General features: G+C 45.9%; 1 protein-coding gene across 1 annotated transcript in view; it reads left to right on the top strand.

Moving 5' to 3' along the window:
* LOC144111525 (protein O-mannosyl-transferase TMTC1-like) overlaps positions 1-24,973 on the top strand; it is a 311,970-nt gene that overhangs the window by 220,478 nt on the left and 66,519 nt on the right. The window contains exon 7 of the mRNA XM_077644851.1: positions 21,674-21,875. Coding sequence (XP_077500977.1) covers positions 21,674-21,875 — 202 coding nt within the window. The remainder of the gene's footprint in view (positions 1-21,673; positions 21,876-24,973) is intronic.

Below are 24,973 nucleotides of genomic sequence, written 5' to 3' on the forward strand. Positions count from 1 at the left end.
CTATCCATCGCTCAATAGGAATTTCTCAGTAGTGCACAGCACGCATTTCGATCTTCAACTTGCTTTAGCATTCATTTTTTATGTTATGGTGTCACTTATGCGTTCTTCTCTCTTGGAATTGACCAATCCAATCTATTCTGATGATGCTTTGACTGCAGTGGGTTTCAAATAAATATCCTCTGTTGGTGCCGCCTAGTGAAATATTCAAAGATTTTTAAAAATTGATTATTGAATGCATAAATGAAACACTTTGGGAAACATAAGCTCCTTTTGATCTAATGCATAGATTCTGCTCTCCTCTAAGGTAGCTGCCACTACAACTTGCACTCATCCTTGAATAGCTCATTCGAAGGCCCTAGGGTATAATTTCAATATCCACATAAACAACCTTTCTTACGCACATAATCGGGTTAACATCTCCTTCACTACCACTGCTGACCAGGTACACAGTCTATAGCATATTTACACGGGGCGTTTGTATGAGAAGCGTTTTGAAATCGGGAAAGAATTGAGATGGCATGATGAAATAATGCACAGATCTGACTGCCATGTAAATTCGAAACACAGAAAAAATGCAGCTTAACCTCAGCATATTTATGAATGATCGTAGATTGCCTATTAAACCAATTTCCCAATGTTAACTCGAATGAAACTTCGCTATATATAAACACCTTCTTTTGCGCGATTAGATCGAGGTCAAGGATTCTTTTATGCCACGGGGATTTCCGCTTAGCAAGAAAACGATGCATTTAAAAAAAATAACAGCAGTTGTTGGGTGAAAACTGCAGACGCATATGGAATGAGGCGCTACACTAATATTTGTAGTCAGTACAGCACCCCTAAAACGCATGATTCTCTGGAGCAAAAATGTTTTTACGTTTCTGGGCGAAATTTTCAAGCAGGAATTGTTCCCTTTGGCTAGGCGTCTATATTTCCTATCTCTTCAAGTTGCTTACGTATGTATGCTGCTACTTCAGTCAAGTTTCTTATTGCTTCCATGCAGTAAGAAACTTGACTAATGTACCCTTCCTTGATGAATATCTCCAAAAGCACTAAGTTCGCTGAGCGTCACAGAACAAAAGAAGTAAACCTTTCTGCTCAAAAAACCTTCAAAGTCTGTGGCCTCAGCACTTTTGGAAACTGCCTACTACCATAAAACTTACTGTGAATAGACGTGCATCGTAGTTTCTTTGATAGATGGCGCTAGGCGGTGATCGTTGCTGGACACATACAGGAATTTTAAGCAGGAAATTGCCAAAGAAAATATCTATGATAATTGCTGGGGAAGCTCTTTGTTGTTTGAGGCCAGGACGGGAGTTATGAGAAAGATATATAGAGCCAGGTACCATGAGATAGACACGTTGTGCGTTGCGTGCGGAGAGGAGGAAGAAACGGCTGAACACTTGATACTTTTCTGTAAAGGGCTTCACCCTACAGTGGAAAGCAGTGGGGCTGATTTATCCATGGCATTGGGGTTTAACGACAGTGAAGGGAAAGTAGATTTTAAATGGGTAGAAGTAACCAAGCGAAGGTTATCGGATTGGTGGCTAAAATAAAGAGAAGAGTAAAATTTCATAAGTCATGGCTAGGTGTCTTGAGCCACCGCCCGATTTAAAGGGTTCAGCCGTATCCATCCATCCATCCATGCGCTAGGCGGCGTGCGTGCACGCGTAGCCTAGCATGGTGGCAATCCACCCCGTTTCATAGCGTATTACTTTCCGTTTCTCGACACGAGCGGCGCGTTCTTCTTCGCTTTCTTCATCTAGTGAACCAAACAGCTAACGATCGTTACTTCAACGTCTTCCAGATGGCGGCGGCCTTTCTTTTTTTAAACGATTTGTTGAATACGGCTGCTTAAGACTTACTTGTTCGCACTTCATGATTTTTTGTTGCCTCATGGGGTACCGTAATGTGGGGCTGTAGTAGGTGAACATAAATGAATAAATGAACAGTGCATTTTCGTTTCGTTCTCGTTCAGTGGTTCGAAGTGGTACTACGTGTTGGTGCAGCCAAAGTTTGTGTGTCGGGGGCAGCGTTACCTTCCTGCCACACATTCAAGAGGCATGCACGGCGACCGAAATGAAATCTTCTTGTTGATCAACCAGGCTGTCAATTCGCTTTGCAGAAAAGCATTGCTTTTGCTGGCCAATTTACACAGGAAATAATAGACCTAGAAGTTCTACTAGTGATGTTCTCTGTATAACAAGACGTATTAGCAAAAGCGAGATTGCGCGCGCATCAAAAGCAGCGGAAGTGTTTCACGGGGCGGGCCAGAAAATTATTGCTGATATAGAAACGTTCTATGCAAAACTTCATGTTATTAGTGCAGATGAAGGAAAAAATCTTACACTCTTTTTATCGCGAATACAACGTGCTGTAAAAGGTATTATCGACTGCTCAAAGGCGTTCAACCGAATTGATCATGACGCCCATACAATGAAACTTGAGCATTGCAGTTTTTGTTGAAATTTAGGGGGCTTTTGCATATTTACGTGGAATGCCGACAGCACCAACGACACTTAAACGCCTATCTATGTTGTTTCTCAGATCTCTGGAGGGCTATCTCTCTAAAGCATTATTCTTGGCTGTTCATTGATGAACATTTGCATAAATGACAAACTGAACATTAGTGAATAACGCATAGTTTTCATACACTCTGAAGACACAAGCTTATCATTTTCATGAGTAGCCAATTCTACTGCGGAACAAATGAAATACTGTACTCACCAAGAGAAGCTCAGGAACAGCTCATCTTACTACGGTTGTACGAAAAGTAATGTAAAAGTTACTCTATCTTTCTTTTATTAACTGATACACCTCGTTCATACTGTATATGTTTGTAGAGCAAATCTTTATCAATACAAAGAGAGAGAGAAAGAAAGAATTTAATCAAACGAAGGCAAAGAGGACGGCCAGAAAGATTGATATATGCCCTGCTATTCTGCATAATGGAAGGGGAGTAAGAGAAGAATGAGGGTCGCGATAGGTGACGATGCGGTGAGAAGAGAGGCGAGAGTCTGTGCACGCTCTCAACACAAAGGTAGTCCTCTATGCACACAAGAGAAAAAGTTGAGGTTAGTTGGTTGATCTTGTTTTATGAGCAGCGCAAGGAACCATTGTCTACTTAGACACAGCGCTGTGTCTGTCCTTTTCTGTCTCCGTCCTCGTCCCTTGCGCTGTTCATCAAAAATACGCTATGCAGTTTCCTTCACAAGTGGTACATTAGCGCCAAAGTGGAAGTCAGCTCTCAGTCCTCTTTGAAAAATGCAGGTGTGCGGTTCGGCACCTACTTCCTCACGGCCGATTTCATATCGTTAGTGCCGTCAAACCACTGCACCATTACAAGGCTATTTGTCACTGGGTCGAACATATAAATGCCGAGGGCGCCAGGCCTCGGCTGTGCAGTGGATGGGGGCCACCAAACTTCCTAATTTCTCGATCACCTGATTTGCTTTCTAATATGTATGCTGTCGGGTATTGCCTCGGTAAATATGGTTTCTTTTCACATTCTTATCCAGTCTCTTCCTTTTTAGGGCTTCTCTACAGAGTTACAAAGTTTGCACCCTTAAAGGAGTAGCACTAATGAAGGCACCCTTTTCACAGAGGTATTTTCTCTTGTTTTTTTTTCTTTTTAAGGTGCGCTCAGCATGTCAGCGCTGATAATGTACCTAGGCACCGTTTCGATTTGCACGGGTGTAAGAGTTTAGGAGCTCTTTCGGGCGTAAATATAAGTAAGGGCACACGGGTGCTCTCATAGTATTTGAACAGATTTGCCCTGTTCAGTCAGGCCTGTTTTTAAAATGATGTGAATTATTGCCGCTTCCCATTAAATGACAGCTGCGGGTTTGGTGCGTGCAGCTCTGGCTTTGATTTGTGCCACCATAATGTGATAATTAACTAACTTATTTTAGCTTTACTGCTACACATCACTGACCCCAAATGAGTGTGCGCTCAAATGACATACATGAACGTGGGGATAGTGTGCGCGTATAGGCAAGTAAGTATTGTGCGTGGCGTTTCACTTTTCGGTGTTGAACTCTGTCACTTCAGTAGTTTTGTCTGAATCATTCATCTGACGCTTATACTTGCTTGTGTTTCTCTCGCATAAATACGTGGCAGATGCTGAATCCACGCCTCCTTATGCTAGCTCTTTTTTCTTCTTCAGATATGTTCAGACAAATCACGCTGATAACATAATGCAGACATCGTAAATGCAACTCCGTCGCAAAAAGTTCATACATGCCTGAAAAACGCATCTTGGTATCATAGTCGTATACCTGGGAATGCCGCAACTCTTGCGCGAAGTTAGGTCGTCAACACCATTTCGTAGGGATTGCTCAGCTTCCCTCTAAGAGGGCGTGCAAAAAAAAAACTCACCAGCGGCTTTTAAAACAATTAAAACCTATGAAACTGCAGAAGCAAAACGCAGTAGGGCGCAACTGTAACTATCACTCTCCCAAGGTACGCGTGTGACAACCATACTTTACAACTTTTGGGAAGGTGTGTGTTATAGGTGTGTGTTATAGGTGTGTCTGCTTCTGGGTCTGTGTTTTCGCTCTTCGCTGTCTTCTCGCGTGTGGCGTGGGTCGGACAGTGCCCTCCGTGAGACCGAATTCTGACGACGCCCCTGCAGAGAAATTCCCGGCACGGCCGGCGCATTCTCAAGTGAGAAAACCCAACCGGAACCCTCAGGGGCAAGCTAGGCTTAGCTCGGCGCTGCCGAGCGAGGCCGCGCTACGCGTCTGCATGGATTCTGCGTTGTCGACGACGGCTACGCGGATGCCCGCTGTGTTGCCATCTGACGCAGCCTCCACGTCCACGCAATCGTCAGCGCCTCTGGGCCTCCAGCCTGCGCCGTCTTCCGATGCTACGACTTTGGCCTGTGACATGGACTGCTCTACCGCCTCCGTGCCCGTGGCACTCCCTCAAGAAACTGTGCCCGTTGCGCCAGTTCAGTATTCCCACCAAGGGCCGTCACCAGCGTCTGAGCCTCCTCCACAGATGCCTCCCGTGAGTCAAGGCTCTCTTCCGCCTGCTGCGAACTCGTTCCGCGTTACCATCAAGCCTACATTGCGCTTTGATATGACTGCCATCCCTGACCGGAATGTTCAAGCCACAATTGACCATGCCCTTGGCTCTTCGAACTACTGCGGGTTTGTCGTCCATCGCCCATCAAACACCAACACGGTAAACTTGTCATCCTTGATGGACGCCCAGAAACTTTGCGCAGTTACGCGGATCCCCCTGGATGACAGCAAGCATGTCCCGGTGCAAATATATTTTGCATCTGGTCCTGACACACTCCGCTGCATGGTTTATCATGTCGACAGCACGAGCCCTCCCGAGGAGGTGCGCGCAAATATTCGCTGCTCAACTCATGTTGTACTGCAAGCAAGGCCTATGGGTCGCCGGGGCTCATACTTGCTCATCCTGCAAGGCCCGTTGACTCTCCCGAAGTACCTTACCTACTACGGTGCGATCGTCAAACCACAGCCCTTCCGACCTCGTCGTATTTTTTGCTATCACTGCCACAAAGAAGGACATATGCAAAATACCTGCCCTAATCCAGCAGCTGTGGCCGACATGAATGAACCAACAGCTCATTGTGCCCTGTGTAAATCGCCGGACCATGACATTCGCTCCCCCGCTTGTCCAAAGAAGAAGCAAGCGAAGAAGTTTCACAAGTCACCTGCAAAAATGGATGTTCCTACAAGTAATCGCTTTGCAGCTCTCGCATGTGACGACAACGACTTCCCTGAACTTCCTTTATCTGAGCCTGCTGCTCACCATACGTCTCCTCACCAGCGTACATATGCACAAGCGGCTCACCTTCCCGGATCAAATGGTACGCCAAAACGTCCAGTGCATCCATCACGTGTGGATACCACAGATGGAGACACAGCTTTAGACAATGCAATCGCGGAGGCTCGCCGCCGACTAGACGAATTCACCCAGCGCCGGGAACACCGTCGTTCTCAATCCTCTCGAAGAATTCTCATAACTCGGGAGCAATCATCAGAGGAATCGCCTAGGCTAAGCACTGGCCCACAATCAGGTGCCGACCACCTGTTAGCCGTGACTACCCCGACAGTGGATAAGATATTAGCGCTGATGAAGCAGGTGACATCCCTCATCGTGGAAGCTCTTCGGCCTCGTCATGGATAGCGCATCATCATCGGTGGTGGTGCAGTGGAACTGTCGAGGATTCGCTAATAAGGCCTCTGAAGTGAACATCCGCCTTCGCGACGGAAAGCTGAGGGCATGGGCGTTCCTACTGCAAGAGCATAATGCACTCCCACGCCTTTCAGGTTTCTGCGCATACCATTCACCATCTATCCCTGATCGCCGTTGCACCGCCTCCTCCCTCAGCCCAGGTAAATCTGCAATTTATATTCACAGTTCAGTTCCGCACACACAGCTCGACCTTTCACGGTGGTGCAACACACGTCAAGAGGTTGTCGCCCTTCTCGTAAAACCTGCACGCACACCCCTTATTCTAGTTTCTTTTTATAGTCGTCCTGGCTCCGCATCTCCCAATCTGGGATGGGTTCGTTTTCTACGTTCTACCAACTCGGGTATCCCTATTCTAGTTGGTGGTGACTTCAACGGCGCACACACTGCGTGGGGTTACCCATCGGATTCCTCAAGGGGTTCACACATCCAAGGGAGCTTTTCGGATCATTCCTTTCAACTTTTAAACCACCCGAATACTTCTACCCGCCCACGAGGTGGCCCGCATTCACCTGATTTGACTTGGTGGTTAGGCCCCGGTAACCCTCGTTGGGCTGTTGATTCTGATACTTGGGGTAGCGATCACAGCCCTATTTTTATCTCCCTCACGCCTACGCGTCTACGGAAAATACGCCGCACTGTACGAATAACATCATGGGACTCTGTACGCGCAGACAATCATTTATCTACATTCAACACCTCTTCAGCATTGTCTACTCTATCTGCTGTTCTCGCTACTCACACTATTACCACTACTGTAAATGAAGACGACCCAAACCCGGACATACATCTCTTGAATCTGTGGGCTCTTCGTCGCCAGGCGGATCTTTACGCTACTCGTCACCCCGATGACCCTTCGGCTCTTCCTACTCTTCACCGCGCTACCGCACGGGCGCGGCGCTACGCAAAGCGGCTAGGCAGGCAACGCTGGGCTGCATGGTGTGCCCGCCTGTCCTCTACGCAGGGCAATCGACATCTTTGGAGAGTGTTTCACGCCATGGAGCGCCCTTCTCAGCTTGCAGATTACACAGAGAGCATTCGCCTCGCGCTCAATGTGGATGAGGACACATTTGCACAACAAGCGGCCCGTCAATTTTTTCCAAACCATGACTGCACCGCTACGTCTCCACCTTACTTATCGGTAACAGAGCCCCCCGATGGGATTACTTCTGACCTCACCATGGCAGAGCTGCTGGCCTCCATTGACCGTTTAAAAACTACTACTACTCGCGGGCACGACGGCATACCTAACTCCTTATTCCGTAACTTGGAAGGGAGGGCTTTGGAAACGCTACTTGATACTTTTAACGAAGTGTGGCTTTCTGGCGTCATGCCGGGAGACTGGAAGCATTCTATTGTGGTTCCAATACCCAAGTCAGGTCAGCCTCCAGCATCTCTCTCGGCTCTTCATCCAATTTCCCTTACCCCTACCATCTGCAAGCTTTATGAAAACATTCTAGCCGCATGCTTATCATGGTGGCTGGAATCCCATGTTTGTTACCCAGATTCCCAAATTGGTTTCCGCCCACAAATTGGAACGGAGGACGGCCTTGCTACTTTGGCTGCTGACGTGCTTGACCACTCTCCACAGAGTCACCTTATACGAACCGTAATCGCCACAGACATAACAAAGGCATATGATAACATCCTTCACTCTGCCATTCTTGCCTCCCTTCAAACTCTTGGTCTCCCTCACCGGTTCCTCCTCTCCATTCACGCCTTTTTAGCAAATCGAACCTTCAGCGTGCGTGTCCACGGAAAGCCCTTTGGTAATTTCACTTCCAATACAGGAGTGCCGCAGGGCTCCTTTCTCGTCCCCACATTATTTAATGTGGCTTTAATTCCTCTTGTTCGAGCCCTAGAGACCATCCCTTCTATCCGCGTGCTTGCATATACCGATGATATCACCATGTGGTGCTGTCATCCAGATGCGTCTATTCATCAGTCGGTCCTTCAACACGCGCTGGATGTATTGACATCTCGCCTCCCACCTCTGGGTCTAACACTCTCTCCTACAAAATCATGTTTCATTCGAATTGGAAATAAAGCCGCCTTACGGAAAGCTCCCCCTTTAAATTTTACGGTACATAATTCTCTGATTCCTCAGGTAGAAACTGTTCGTATTCTTGGTCTTCTCCTCCATACATCTGGGACTGGCACCCCGTGGCTGACAGCCACCCGTAAATCGGCTCACGCTACTCTAGGTCTGATTCGTCGCATAGCTATGCGCTCTGGTGGCGCACGTGCTCATACGGCCCGCCAGCTTGTGCGCTCTATCCTTCAGCCACGGATAGTATATCAGGCTCAATTTCAGCGTCTCACCCGCAGACAGTGGGACTCCCTTGAAGCTATCAATCGTGAGGCTATGCGCGTCATAACATACCTGCCTCGTTTAACACCCATACCTGTGCTACAGGAGTTCGCCCAACTTAATACACTCAGTGAAATCATCGACCAACGGGTGGCAAATAGAGCTCGAAAACAGTCTATCAAACTTCATCGTTTAAAGACACTTCCACCGTGGTCCTATTGCCAGCTCACTGACAATCGTCCCATTGTTTCCCCGTCGGTATCAGCAGCGTATCTGCCTGAAGGGTGCATATTATACACGGATGCATCTCATTCTGCAGAGAGGGGAGTTACTGCTGTGTATAGTCCATCTCATCCGCATCTCAACTCTCGCGCGACGTATACTGCGGATACGTGCACTCCCCTGGCATTGGAACTTCAAGCCATTTACAATGCCATTGCTTCCCTTCCGCTCGTTCCAACATTCAATACAGTTCACATTTACACCGACTCCCGCGCCGCCCTTAAACAGCTTAAGGCTGTTCGACGAACGTTCCAGATTTCACAATCTATTCATGGGCTCTGCGCAAAGTATCCATGTCCTGTGCGCATACACTGGATTCGCGGCCATGCTCAGGATCCACATAACATTCAAGCGAAAGCTATGACTCATCTTCATACATTAGACGATCCGCCACCTTCCCTTCTGCCCCCAGATCCGTTCCTGTCCCACGTTTCCGATTCCGAAGTTCTGCGCCAGCGAACACGCGCTCTAATTCCTCCGTGTTCGCACCCTCTCCCCCAGTAGTCTTACTCGGCAGGAGGAGGTATCTGTGCGCCGGATTCGGGCAGGGGCGGCTCTGACACCATCTGTCCGTCATCGGTGGCTTGCCAAAGATCTGCCACTATCTGACGGCTGCCCTCACTGTAGCGCTGCACCGGACATATGTGATGTGCGGCACTTGTGGACGTGCCCAGCGACGGCTGCTATTAGAAAACGGCTTCTCAGGGAGGTGGGCCTGCGGTGGAACCGCGAAAGCGACTTCGTGAAGTGGACAATGGACAACCGTTTCATTAACAACCTCTGCGACTACCTCAGCGCAACGGTTCTTCACTCCTTCTTTTAACTTTCAATCCCGTGCATTCCTTCCCCCCCTTTCCTTTTTCAACTTATGCCTCATGGCACACTTCTCGAAAAAAAAAAGACAGAGAAGTGCACCCTTATGGTGCACTTTTTACAGTGTAAGCTTCTCAATTGTCTCAATGTACCCCTCGTCGGTAACGGCACTGCCACTTTCATGAAAACCAAGCACAATTACATCCTTGTCATCCCAAGACGAGCGTCACTATGACTTTCTGTGCTGATCGCTGGGCGTTGAACCTCTCAGGCCTTGGAGAAGTGTTGGGACACCCTTCCCTGGATTACTTCTTCGTTTCCGGATCATTTTTTTCTTTCACTACGAACCTTCTGAGAAAGCTGTATAGCTTTCCTTTGTAACCGTATGGATGCGCTTGGGTTAATGGCAATGGGTAATTACTCCCTTATTACAACTCTACCCTTGGGGGCACCCCCATGGTGGAGTAGAGTATTATATATAATATAATTGGTTTTTTTTTGGTGGGGGGGGGGGAGGAAATGGCGCAGTATCTGTCTCATATATCGTTGGACACCTGAACCGCGCCGTAAGGGAAGGGATAAAGGAGGGACTGAAAGAAGAAATGAAGAAGAGGTACCCTGGAACCCCCAACATATACAGCTGCGGGGCAGTGGCTAAGTACCTGGCGGTGTTGCTCTAGCTTGCTAAATTTCTCCTTTTTGTCTGTACCTGTTTGCTCCTGCTCTGGGGTGATTGGGTGCGGGACTAGAGCTTAATGTCTACTTCTTCTCCTGGCCAGGGGTTTTCCCCTTCGTCGGCATCTCTTCCTAAAGACCAGCTCCCAATTGATCTCTTTTTCCGCAGCGGTGTTTCAAGCATTCCAGTCGCATTAGTGCCTTCCGATGGCGGCGCTATCCGACTGAACAACCCGGAGGCCGTGCAGGCGGCTCTTAGGTCCACATCGCAGCATTTCATGCACATTACCGACGTCCGGCAGTTCGGCAGGGGTGGTATTTTGTGCAAGTCGCCGGATAAAGCCTGTATTGAAGACCTGCTGAAGTGTACGTCATTTGCCAACCACCCGGTGAGCGCATTCATTCCGCCTCATCTAGCATGTTCCAAGGGCTTGGTCCGAGGGGTCGACTCTTGATTGAGCCCTGCGGAAACGCTTGAGAACCTCTCGCCTGCGGGAGTGATTGCTGTCCATCGATGCAGCAGGATGGTTGACGGAGAAAAATTTCCTACGGAGTCCGTCATTGCCACATTTGCAGGAATATTTTGCCCGTCAGAGATTAAGGTGTGGCCATTGGTTTTTCGAGTAGATGCCTTTAACTCTCGGCCCCTTCAGTGTCAAAACTGCTGGCGATTTGGCCACAGCGGCAAAGCCTGCAAATCGGCCTTACGCTGCTGTGCCTGTGGGGATCGAACGTCATTGCAGAGAGGAATGTCCTGAACAGCAAGAGAAATGTTGTTTGTGTAGCGGTGCTCACCCTGCTGATTCGCCTGACTGTCCTGCACGAGCACGAGAAGTTCAGGTGCTCGAGCGAGCTTATAGACAAGCGCAGATGCACGCGGAGAGAGGCTTTTGCCGCAGTCAAGGAGAGAGCCTTAGCCTACTCTAGTGTGGCCGCCAAATGTCTACCCATAATGGATTCTAGTTGGTCCCAGGCTATTACAGCGGCAGTTGAGAAAGCTGTGGCAAATGCAATGGATCGCATTATGGAAACCGTGTCCACGTGCATTTCGCAGGTCATAGCTGCTCAGATGACCAATCTGCAGGCGTCCACCGCTCCGCTCTTGTCTTCTTTGGCTTCGGAAGCTACCCCTCCTTCTGTAGTAATCGATTCCGCTCCACAGGGCCAAAAACAATGTGAGCAACAAAAGACCTCTCAGGCCTCTCCTTCGCATAGCGTTATGGACGCATCCTCTATGGATTGTATGGATATGGAGTCTGATCTCCGCGCCCAGAAACGAAGTGGGTCTCCTCTGAATATTGCAGGTCCATCTTGCCCCCAGTCAAAGATATAGAAAAGCAACGCAAGTCAAAACGCTAAGACCGGGATTCTAGAAAATGCAGTCGCGGCTGCGGCACTTCCGCCAAGATAGGTTTCTTAATTGTACTCCAGTGGAATTGTCGATCTATATTCCCCGCTTCAACAGATTTAAATTGCCTATGCAATCAGCTTCTACCAGATTTAGTTGCTTTACAGGAAACATGGGTAACTTCAAATTTCAATTATCATCTCAAGGATTACCATCCGTTCCGGCTTGACCGGTCATCACGAGGGGGAGGGTTGTTAGTGCTCATATCTACAAAGTTTTGCCACAGGGCATGCATTTCTTTTCAATATGCGGACAATGAATGTGAAATCCTTGCGGTCGACCTCAGTGTCCCAGGTCAACAGCCCTTTACGGTAGCTAAAGCATATTTCCCGTCTGGTGTGCGTGACACTCGGCCCCTTGACTCACTCATGTCTAGTAGCCGATCTCAGGTTCTATTACTTGGCGACTTCAATTCGCACCATGTGACTTGGCGGTTTAAAACAGACAGCTTTGGTTCTAGACTATTTGATTGGGCTTCTGGCAACAACTTGATCTGCAACAATTCCGGATTGCCTATGTTTGTTCGCAGTCAATGCTGCTCTGCCTTGGATTTAACTTTTTCCTCCCCAGGAGTCTCTGTTATGTCTTGGGAGCCTGTTGACTGTGCAACAAACAGTGATCATCTACCGATTAGTTTCAAGTTTGCGTGTAAATTAACTCTTCATGAGCGACACCAGCGCACGTTAATAAATTACAATTGCTTTAAAGACACGCTAAAATCAGCCCTCCAAATCACTTCAGACACTCGCGCTCAGAGAAGTGCCGAAAGCAAGGCTGCACATCTATGCTCAGTACTGGACCATGCAAGGCAAAAGTCTGAATTTTTGCTTAAGAGAACAAAGGGTGCAATCGCGAGCAATTGGTGGAATGCTGAGTGCACGCGTGCATATAGACGACGGAAAGCAGCTTGGAAGAAACTTCTCATCAATCAATGCCCAAAAAAATTGGCTGGGTTATAAGTATGTTGCAGCAACATTTAAGCGCACTGTCGCCCGTGCAAAGGAGGAGTATAATACAAATCATTATGATTTCCTTTCCCAATCAGGAAATAAACGAGTTTTGTTTAATTTCATGAGGCGCAACAAGGTGATTCCTCCGGCTGCCAACATTGAATCCTTTGTTCAGTCCCCTGCTGACATCGCAAAGGCCTTAGAGGATATTGCGTGTGGCCTAGAGCTTCGCTTTAAATCTGCTTTACCTTCTCCTACTATATTCACATGCACCTCAAGTGATTTCACTGAGGTCTCTATGCCTGAGCTGTCGCAAATTGTTCTGCGCTTATCCCCAGCGGCTCCTGGCCCCGATAAGGTCACTTCATCTATGATCAAAATATTGTTCAATGAACCTCCTGCCGACCTGTTGGCTCTAATTAACCATTCTATTAAAGGTCCTTGGATACCGCATGAGTGGCGTCTTGCTGAAATAGTTCCATTGCTTAAAAAGCAAGGGGAGGGCTTAACTTTAGACAATATGCGCCCGATTTCGTTAACATCGAACCTTGTGAAATTGGTGGAAAGGGTCCTTCTCAGCCGTGTCATGTCATTCATTTCAGAAAATGCTGTATTGAATCCATGCCAAATTGGTTTCAGGCCAGGTTGTTCAATTTGGCGTGCTCATACTGACCTTGAGAGTCGTATTAAATTAGCTCGCAATAGAAAAAAGTTTGCTGCGCTTGTCACCTTGGATGTCACTAAAGCATACGATAGCGTGGAGCACTCGAATCTATTACTAAGATTACAGGAACTCAACTTCCCAAGCTATTTTGTAGCCTGGATTTCTGTTTTTTTGGAAAATAGAGAATTTTACTGCTGCCAAAATGGTGTTTCCTCAAGTAGATTTCCACAGACAAGAGGTGTTCCGCAAGGATCAGTTCTCTCACCTGTTCTTTTTAACATTTTTCTAAGCTCAATTCCATGCATTCAAAATGTGAAAACTTATGTGTACGCCGACGATATTGCATTTTTTGCATCAGCAGGTGACATTCACACTCTTTATCAAACCCTGCAAAATTACCTCAATGTTCTTGACAACTGGCTAGGAAGAATTCATCTGTCCCTTAATGTGAAGAAATGCGCATTGTTAGTATATCCAGTTTCTGTTCCAGTAAATATCTGCCTGGTCTATAGAAATAACATAATACCTCAAATTCAGACGGTGAAGTATCTCGGTGTAATATACGACTCTACTCTCTCCTGGCGGGTACACATTGAGCAAGTTTCTGCAAAAGGAGTTCGGGCCATTGGCATCCTGCGCAGGCTTTGTAATGCTAGGTCAGGCATGAGAAGGCATACACTTCTGATGATTTATAAAATGTACGTCCGCCCAATTTTGGAGTCCGGGTGTGTTTTATTCTCAGGAGCTCCTGCCTATAAACTTCGCCCTCTTGTGCTTTTGGAGCGTGAGGCGTTGCGCCTTTGTCTGGGGCTTCCAAAGTATGTCGCCAATGCTGTTCTGCACCTTGAGGCGCGAATGCCTTCGTTATCAGCTAGGTTTGGCCTTTTAACAGTTCAAACATTTTTAAAATTGTGCGACTCACCTCTTCACGCTTCCAGTATAATATTTCTTAGTCAACCATCCGCCTTTTTTAGTGCTGCCTGGTCTCGATTTCATACCCCGCAGATATGTTACGTGCAGTCCCTCCTTGATCGCATAAATATTCATTTCACAGATGTCCGTCAAATATATAACAACTCCTCATCTGTCCAGATTGAATTCGATGACATTTTCCCACCGAATGCAAAGCTGCAGCCCATCCCTCTTCTTCAGGGCCTATTGCAGGACCACCTAAGGTCCTTTCCCTCTCATGTTCTTATTGCTACCGATGCCTCGCAGGATCGCGAAAAGGCAGGTGTGGGAATTTTTTCGCCTTCACTGGATTGGTCTTTTTCTCTCCGTCTTCCTGACTTCACTCCAATTTTTCTGGCTGAATTACTAGCAGTAATCTTAGCCTTACGAAAATTAGAATCTACCGTTTCCCAGGTCGTGGTTATGACAGACTCTCTGTCCATTTGCTCATCCTTATCCTCACCCACTGACTCTCGGCCATTACGCCTCTTTAAGTTCCTGATTCCGCTCCATCTAAATTCGGGAAGGTTGCTTTGGGTACGCGGTGACATGGGCTTTCACTTAAATGAGGTTGCAGATTCCTTAGCAAGAGCCTCTCTTAGCGGCCCAATTGTTGCTGTCCTGCCATCGTGTGCATATACAGCTGCGGTGAGGTTTCGCAGCTACACAATATTTCAGGAATTTGCTGCCTCGACTCTTACATCAACTCCCGAATATCAGCATCTTCTGCATCCTTGGAGTAGCAAAGACTGGCGCTCACGCAGACTAGGGGTCTCTTTCACGCGCTTGCGTTGCCGGGTTCCCCTTCTAAATTTCTACCTTCACAGATCTGGCCTGGCAGCTTCCCCACTGTGCCCTTTTTGTGCCGAACCTGAGACAATAGATCACTTCCTCCTGTTCTGCCGCCGCTTTTGTCATTTGAGGAATCGTCTTTTGCAAATTCCATTTCATCAACTGGGCTTGCCTGTGTCTTCCGCGGTTGTTCTTTCCATTGGCGCTTCTTTGCTTGGAGGAAGCGACAGGAGTGTGCGCTCTGCTGTGCAAAATTTTCTTCAAGAAACGCAGCGACTCCCATTCTAATTTCATTTTCCCGCCCTCAGTCAGTACGATATTGCAACATTACAGGCATTGTGTACTATTATGCACATAAAGCAATTGTCCCGTCTTTGATCTCCAAGTTAACTGGACCCCTTTCCTTCCCTCTTCCAATCTATCAGACTACATACTATTACCACTCCTTTTCCCGTCAAAATTTTCCTGTATCCAGTAATTAACCGCCTGTGTCTTGGCCACTCCCCCGTAGTGGGTATGTGCCAGCAACGTCTGAGGCCTTCCTTCCTTCCTTCCTTCCTTCCTACATTTGACCAACACTGCTCCAATTTCTAGTTATTGATCAGTTCCCTCTCGCCCTACCGTAAGCGTGCCGTCCCGGTTAGCTCGGTTGGGTAAAGCGGTGGTCCTCGGTTCGAAACCCGGAGCAGGAGGAATTTTTGTTTAACTATGAAGTTTTAGAGAAAGCTGTGTAGCTTTCCTTGGTAGCCGTATGGCTACGCTCGGGTGGATGTCAAATAGTAATTTGTCACTTATTACAATCAGGAAAAATATGCAGATAGGTCAGAGCTCTGTCCTATCTGCATCTTTTTTCTGTTTGTGTTCGCGCTGCTCATTTATATGGATCGAAACCAACTATCTCGGCAGATCGTGTTATTGGAGAAGGTGTTGGCTTGGCGCGGGCTGCTTGCGGGAAGCGCGGAGGTGGGGGCAGTTCGACGTGGTAACTATAGCGCTGACAAAAAAAAAAGGCAAAAGAACAGATACCGATGGAAAACACGCTCCACCGGGCGGCACCGTCGGACGGCTCTTCCTACCTCCAGGCACTGCGTTGTAGGTAGCTAGGATATTTTCAAATGCAGCTTCGCTCTGATGATCACCGCATCACTTCGTTTTTTTTTTTTTTGCAGTCAAGTTACCGTAACCGAGAACGGTGGCCAGCTGTGTCGCAACGGCGAGCCACGATTCGCGGTAACATCAGATACGTTCGGTAACTGAGGCTGTCGTGACCAAAGTCTTTGGACAGCTGTGTCACAACGGCGAACAACGATTCGTGATAACGTCAGTTAAGCTGGATAACTGCGGTTAAGCAAACCTAGGTAAGACTGCCAATCTGGCTAAGCTATATGGACCGCCGTACAGTTGTGCAGCAAGCTCACCATTTGTAACTAACTAGCCTTTCCATTCGAATCAGTTCGTCCCCTCAATACGCATCACTATTGATGGTCTTACATTGAGTGGTTTGTCTTCAACTATAGGTTCCCTTTCTTTAATTTTTTTCGTCTATCTCAGTTCTTTGCACTTGTCGATTGTGTCATCTCCGTGATCATGTAGTAGCGTCCAGTGCATGTGTGCGTCGGTCTTTTGTCAAGAAACAATTGACTACCCCTGCTTCTGCATAAAATAGATTAGTATTTATGCAGTAAACATTTTTTTGATTATCTTGGAAGAGCTAATAATGAGACGTGTAAAATTTTATGAATATATGTCACTTCATTTTATTTATTTGCAAATACAGTTAGCCGTAGGGTCGTTACAGTGGTGGGGTGTGACACTTGAGGAGTAACATGTTTTCTTTTGAATATAAAAAAATACGAAAATACAAAGTCATCGTAATCTACACAATAACGTTTCTTGCAGCCTAATGTTTTTCTTTTTCTACAGGAGCAATGTTAATAAATGTTGACTTTAAAAACAGGTATTTCACACAGAAAAGAAAAAAGAAAAACATTTCTACATTTCCGGCCTTCACCTTAGGCGAGATGTAATCCCCAAGTGGTTAGGCGTATGACATTGAAAAAACTTTTTTGTGCGAAATGGAGATAGCTTTTTCAAACGCTGTTAATGTGCTGGACTGCAAGATAGATTCTGATAAATCATTCCATTCTCCTACCGTCTTCGGAAAGTAAGAATTAGCGTACAGATTAATGCATGGGTTCGGGGGTTTGATATCAGTATTCATTACTTTCTCTCAGATGTGTAAGTTGTTTTGCGACCAAGTAATTGGAACTATTGATGCGGAAAGAATTTCGTGAGACGTGAAATAAAAATTTTGAGTCTGGTCATTCGGCGACATTCGGCGACATTCGGCTAGAGGTGTCAAATTGAGATGCAGCATCTCTGTTACAGAATCAGTACGCGTATATCTGGACATTATAAATCGAGCTGCTCTTCTTTGCACATTTCCAACTTTGTTTATTAAACCACTTTCTACAGGATCCCATATAATGCAGACACACTCTAATGTTGGTCGCACACAAGTTAAATAGGTAGCTAACTTGGCAGATTGTTCTATGTACAAAGGTTAGCGCAAAATAAGACACATTCACAAGAAAGGTGGACAAGACGCATTCACAAGAAAGGTGTCTTATTTTGCGCTAATGTTTGTACATAGAACAATGCACCAACTAGCCAAGCAACAAGTGTTACTTGGCAGATTGTGAGGCCAGTTTTAATCTTCAGCGCCAAAACCAGAGTTTTTTTTTTTTTTTAGCGGCTGAAAAAGTACGTGATTTTTCCAGCTTAGCCCCCTAGCAATGAGGAGTCTCCGGTATTTAAGCGTTTCTATTATGGTTATTGCGGTAGAAATAAGCATATACCAGTACTCATGGGCATGGGTCGTCCTGTTCGTGACGCGCAAAACTATTTTTTGTCTTCATTGATTTTCATTTTCCAGCCTTGGCACAATTTTTATACAGCTGAGAGAGCATCATTAAGCGCTTTTTGAGTATCTGTATTATTTATACCACAGTAGAGCAGGCAGACGTCAGCGAAGTCTCGCTGTAACGTCTTTATTAATATCGGAAGCAATGTCGTTAATACAGGTTAAAAATAAAACGGGACCCAAGAAGGACACCTGAGGTACACCAGAGGTCACGCTTAATCATTCTGATTTACTACCATTGATTTCGACAAATTGAGATCTTCCTCTTAGATAAGCTGATATCCAGTGCGCACCTTTATGTATAATACTAATTAGTAGTAATTTGTTAATTAAATCACTGTGTGTGACTCTGTCGAAAGCCTTCGAAAGGCCAAGGCATATTGCGTCGATTTGTTTCTTGTCGTTCAGAGCCTTCGCGAAGTCATTAACTGTATCTACTAGTTAATTTACAGTTTACAACTGTTGCCGAAAACCATGCTGATTTTGAAAAAAAGCTTTTGTTGATTCGAAATTTGTATCGACTTTTTTATATTATCTGCTCCAGAAGTTTGAAACAAATGCAAGTTAAAGAGATTGGCCTGTAATTTTCAACTACCTGCCGGTTTCCAGTTTTGTGTACTGGGACTACTTTAGCGGTAAGACAGTCATTTGGAACATGTTTCTGCTCGAGTGAGGTTTTGAGTATAATGATAAGATAATGGGTTGCCCATTCCTGATGCCTGCGCAAAAAGACGTTTGGTATGCTGTCCGGTCCGACAGACTTTTTTTTCGTTTATATTTAGCGCAAGAGATAACACTCCTTCGTAAAATAATTCAATATCAGGCATTGTTGTTTCTTGTATTTGTGACCATTCATTCGAAGACACAGTGGTCATTGCTGGGGCGGTAAACACAGGCTGAAAAAACCTATTATGAGCGGTCGCAATCGCAGAAGAATCGGTAATCACCTGATCACCGATAACAATGCTATAAGAGTTTTATTCCTCTGTGACAAGTGAAGCCAAAATCGATGGGGGCAGATTTCATGTAATTAGTTAATGTATCATTATACTACCTTGTTCTTGCTTCTCTTAGCATTTGACGTAAAAGGGTTCATAAATGAGAGATTAAACTACAATTTCCTGGCACTTTCCTTCTTTGTCGATTATGTCTTCGTTTTAAATGGATGATATTACATGAAATCCACGGCTTACGTTTGTTCTCTCCTTTCGCTTTTTTTTTTTGGTAACGTATGAGCTAAAACAGTGGAAGTCTATGTCCTTGAATCTGAACCGCATGCTAATGACGTCACCTTCTTCTTTTAAAAACTGTTCAAGCAAAAGGATAGGTGGTCGATAATACTGGTATCATCCGCTTTGTCAAAATCAGGTACATGAATGACTCTCTCTTTTAGCCTTTCAAATCCAGGCTGTGTAGTTATCTGTGCAAAAACGAGTTTGTGATCGGACATACCCTCTTCGACATTTACTTCACAGTTGTCGATCCGCCCGCCTAGGAGCACCAAGTCCAACGTTGATTTAGCAGTGCCTGTTACACGTGTATTCTCATTCACCACCTGTGTTAAGTCGTTATTAAGGACAATATCCGGGCGCAATTCACTTTTTTCCGAAGTTCTCTCGAGTTATTTGTCAAAGTATTCCTGTCAATGACCGCTAAATTATAAATCTCCGGAAACAACCAGCTTATACTTTCTCGGCTTCACGTGCTCTAGATAACGCTGCCAATTTTCTAGGTACGGAACTGGTGCATTTGGTGGCCTATAGAGCGCTGCTACAAGATAAAAAGTTTCATCTAAATTTTTCTGGCATCACACACTTTCGTGATCTCGGATGCCGTGGACGGGTGAGAACTGAATTCCTTCTTTTATGATTATTGCGACGCCCCGCCTCGAGTTTCCCGGTCGTTAAGAACTATCCTGTAGCCTGGAGGTACCAGCTCTCTATCTCCTATTTGCGGGCGTAACCAGGTTTCACTGACGGTAACTACGTGTGGATCATAATTAAGTAATAAGTACTCCAAATCACCGGTTTTATTGGCCAAGCTCCTAGAGTCCAGATTTATCAGCCGGAAGGAGGGTAGTGTCTGGTTTGCTAGAGGTAATTCCTGTTTCTGCATAAGGGGACGTTTTCTGGTACCGCTAAATTTAACTCGGCGCTCCCTGGGCTCATCCCAGAAGAAAACCTCGCCATTTATAACCAGTTTATCATATTCAAGTCGCACGTTTTGCCCTTTGTCTCAATCTTTCTTGGCAGCATCCCAGAGGTGTTTGCGTTTATTTTGTGTTTCTTTGCTAAAGTTATCGCCAATAGAAATACCAGTGCCTGTTAGTTTATTACAGCTCCTATAGAGTTCTTGCTTTTCCCTATAGTCGTACAGCTTTAGAATAACCGGTCGAGGCTTCTTGGTTTGTTGCCCTCAGAATCTGTGAATTCTTTCTACGGCTTCCACTGTGACGCCTAATTTGTCTAAAAAGACACATGTAATAACTTTGTTTTTGAGATCTTGAATAGTTTCCTCTTCGCCTTATTTAATTCCAAACGCCATTAGATTATTCCTTCTGCTTCTGTCTTCCAAAGCAATTATTTTTCATTTTGTTTCTGGAGGGTGTCATCAAGGGAATTCCCTGTCTTTGCCAGTTTTAATAATACAAGCGTGGTCTTTAACAGCCTTTAAGCTCTTTAAACCGCTACAAGTCGTCTGCCCAAATCGAATTGTTCAGCCTGCATTGCCTTTTGGCCATCACATAAGTCTTTCAAAATTGTCTTGGTATCAGGGCCAGGATTCAGCTCCACAACTCCAGAGAGCGAGAGAGACATTGGTGCAAAAGCAGCAAAAATCAAAGTGGGGCACGGCAGCACAACTACAGAACGATGGTCATTGTTGTATCCATAGCAATAATAAAGAAGTTATGCCGAACTTAAGCATTAGTTTTGGGACGGGCTCGTACGCATATCTCTGTAACAAAAGCTGTTGCAGTCTGGGAAAAAACAAGCTCATAATTACGATCTTTATCTCCAGAAGACATGCTTGAAATCTTAGAGCTGTTTCCGCCTTCAAATATCTCGGAGTTACGTTGACACAAACAATTTTGCTGATAATCTGGCCCCATATCTCAAGCATAGCCTGTCCGGAAAATTAGCTTCAATGTCTACAGCGCAGGAAGAAAAAAAAGGTGTCAATTTCTCTGCATACTCAAGGGCCGCTCGATGATTAGGCGGACCTTTGCGGCTGCATTACACTTATTGACACCTGCCTCAAGGCTCATAACTTGTACTCTTCGCTATAAACCGAACTTTCTGCGAAATAATTGATATTTCGTGCGTGTTGATTACTTCTTTTGTTTATAAATTTACATTCCTTGATTATTGCTAGAATTTTCACAAGCAATCTTTTACACGTTTTGTTGCAAAAGATGAGTGTTTGATTTTACTGCCCCATGGCTGCGATGAGATGCGCACTTCTGTACTGGTTTTATTTCTTCTCCAAATCAGAAGACTTATACCATGTCAGGTTCCGCGTTGCTGTGTCACTTGTGCACAGTACCAGCCTCGTCCTGTCAGCTGAATCCGCTTGCTTGCGCTCCCCACATCGCAGTTGTTCCGCAGAAATGAGATGCCGCAATCGACTTGACTCATTACACGATGTTTTTCTCCCCTCTGCTGCAAAACTGTAGGGTTATGACATACAGCTACCTGTGTGCCTTCAATGCCTGGCTTGCCATCTACCCGCGAATACTGTCCTACGACTGGCAGATGGGTAGCATCCCTCTGGTGCTGTCGCCGCTGGACCCCCGGAATCTGGCCACTCTAGCACTGTTAGCAGCACTGACGGCGCTAGCCTGGCGGGCTCTCCTCACACCGCTCAAAAAGGACAGCGTAAGTTTCTTTCGTGTGTTAATCAATGATGAAGGGGCACTCGTAAGAACTGCCCTCAGATTTCGTTATTGTAAAAATCAAAAGCGAAATGACTGCCTATTGAAATTTCGATATCCTTTAGAAATTTTTCCGCCTTTCTTTTCACACATCTGGAGTAAAGTGCAAAAGCGAATTCGTCATCACCGTGTGGAAGGCAACGACAGTGCACGTCAGCTTCATGTTCCGAAAGAAGAAACAAATGTTGCGAGTTTGCATGCCTTTACTTCCGAAAAAAGCTGGTTCTGGCGGCACCTGTATCTAATATCTTAAACGCCAAGGCTATAAATTGCGGGAGTTGGGTATTCGTATCAGCTTTTTTCTCTTGTGCGAAATGACATGTGCAAGAGAAGAAGAACAGCACACACGGTAAGCGGCGTTTACATACGCTTCATTTTCGCTAAAGGGAGCCTCTTTGTCATCAGAACGCAATAATTAATCGATCTATCATTATTTCAATTCTCTATCCCTGTCCCTTGGAATTCTGTGCTTTGTGTTAAACCTTGTACCGTGTTCAACCTTAAGCCCGCGGCGCAGTTCCCTGAATAAGGAAATAAACCACTAGCCTACGTTATTTATGGATTTTGCGAATGCGCAGCGCGTTTAGTGGAGACAACTCAAATCAAAATGTCCTCGGCTTCCTCCGCTGACGTAGAATAAAAGTTGGCGTAGCGTGGAATGAAAGCTGCAGCAGGCATACGTAACACAAAAAGAGCGTGTTCCATTTTAATCACTAGTTCTTGTTGAGTGGTTCTTGATGTCATAACTGCTAAGTTGTTGTGTCGCTTTCGACCTCTGGGAGTAGCATTGTCGGTAACTCCTCACTACTAACTCCTCACTACTCATTATCCCGTTACCACTACCGTTATCACTACTCACTGTCCCGTTACCTGTAGGAATCACGACAATCTTCGAATGGGCTGCGCGCACTGGCTGCAGGCGCATAATTTGCCTATCTGACTTGCCACAGGGGTAGAGAAGCCGCTGTTCATGAATCCATGAATCCATTTGATGCGTCGTGAAGCTTCTGCTGTGGATAGCTTCTGAAAATTTCTGAAGCTTGACTTTGCGTGTCGTGATAGATTTCAAATCAACCCAATGATTTTTGCATCATTTGAGTTGGGTATTTACCTGTACACTTTCCTCGCAAGCTTTTCTACACTTGAAATTTAGTGCGCCTAGTTATTTACGTCTGACAATTTATATGTGGCAGCACTGGGACTTCGTAGCACTAAATGTCTTTAGCTGGTTATTTATGAAAATATCCGATCACCTACATGAATTTGCTTTTGAGAAAAAAAAATTTGGCCATTTTGCGAGATGTGGTTTTCTTAGTTTCTTTTAAGGCGCTTTTAAATCCTGATCTTTATGCCTGTCGGAGCTTCGTTGATTCAAGCCTTTGCTCTAAAATGTTGGAATGCATTCACATTTTACTCTATCTGAGGCTTTTAGAAGGAGATAACACAGCCTTTGGGTCGCCGTCTGGTCTGAGGCAAACATTTGTAATATAAAAAAGTAAAGCAACACAAGAATCTGGCACGATGCCATATATTGCAGAGAGAAAAGTGAAGTTGAAAACATCTGCCTAAGCGGAACTCTCTGCTGTCTTTTATTTTCAGCGTTTGTGTGCAGCGTCATGTTGCCCAGTGCATTTTGCCGAATAGTTTTAAACGTTTATAATCCAATAGTGGAATCGAAACAGAAGTCCAAGTTGCGGTCCGCTGTCGTGACCTGCGACCGCTGCCGGCAAGCGCTTTGGCGAGCACGCGGTTCGCCTTTGTCGTACGTGCCCCTACCGTGCACGTGACCTTGCGTGCTTGGATGTTTTTACCGAACCAGGAATAAGGAGTTTGGGTGTACGTGTGCAGCAGGAGAGGGGCACCGGCCTGCTTAGCCCGAGTTGCGGAGAACACGGTCGTACAGCGAATGCGCCTGCCAGAAAGAGAACTGCGGGCGCGGGGGGGTGGGGCGGTTCTGCGCACTGCGCTCGAAGAAGAATCGAGGGGGCGGACACCGAGGTTTGCCGATCCAATTTTCCGGCGAGCAATTTCTCCCGGTCACGCTCACCCGCGGCACGGCGGGGACCACAAACACGACGTGTTCCGCAGCAGCGGTTGGCAGGTGTTGCCGAGGGCGCGAGGAAGCGGTCACACAGCTGGGGCGCCGCGTTCGGAGAGGCTAGAGGGCAAGGCTGCGAGTAATTCAAGCTACAGGGCTCGCGTTACGACCAGACGCAGATATGCCATTGTCGGGCTATTCTGAAGTTTGGCACTGAAGGAGACGAGCCGAAACGACCGAGTCTTCGACTAAAGTCTTGTAACGAAATACCGGCTGAGTGCAGTTGCTTGTTCAGTTGTGGTAAGATTGAAGCATTCGAATATCACATAGCAAGTGCTACTCTCATGAAATAGATGTATTTTTCTTGGGAATACTGCTTTTTTGAAGCGCTGATACGACTGTGCTTTATGGGCTTCGTTTTGTAGGAAAAAGATATCACACGAGCTTCGCTATCATTTTATGCTCTTTTCTCGCATCACGTTACAGTGCTTGATAACCAAATACGCGGGGTAATGACGGTGATATCTATATATCAGTGATGATTTCCATACGTCGAATTTTAATATTTGTAGTGCAACGATCCTGCTTTCTCCTACAAAGCGGAACAGGAAGAAGCCCAAGAAGCGACACATCGTCGGTTCACGAAAGAGGATGCGTGGTTTTTCTGTTTTCTTCCCGCTTTGCGCAGCGTAATTGCGCTCGACTTCAAGTCCATGTGTCACCAGTAACGACGAGCTTGCTTTGAAAAGAAAATACCGGCAGAGGAATTACCATAAGGGAATGTCTGAAGCGACTTTTTTAAATATGAAACCACGCCCTAAACACAAGGCCTACCTCTCTAATTATAAAATAAATGTATAGTTCAAATCAGCAACGACCACGCCATTATCAATTTCTATGTGGCCTCTTTATTTTAGGATGGTGCTCCCTCAAATGTGCCCTGTGATTTATAATATTATAGGGAACATTCTCCTGAAGGCCATGCGTCTTTCTTAATAGTGCAT

This window comes from Amblyomma americanum, chromosome 11, assembly GCF_052857255.1.
Source record: "Amblyomma americanum isolate KBUSLIRL-KWMA chromosome 11, ASM5285725v1, whole genome shotgun sequence".
Classification (NCBI taxonomy): Eukaryota; Metazoa; Arthropoda; class Arachnida; order Ixodida; family Ixodidae; genus Amblyomma; species Amblyomma americanum.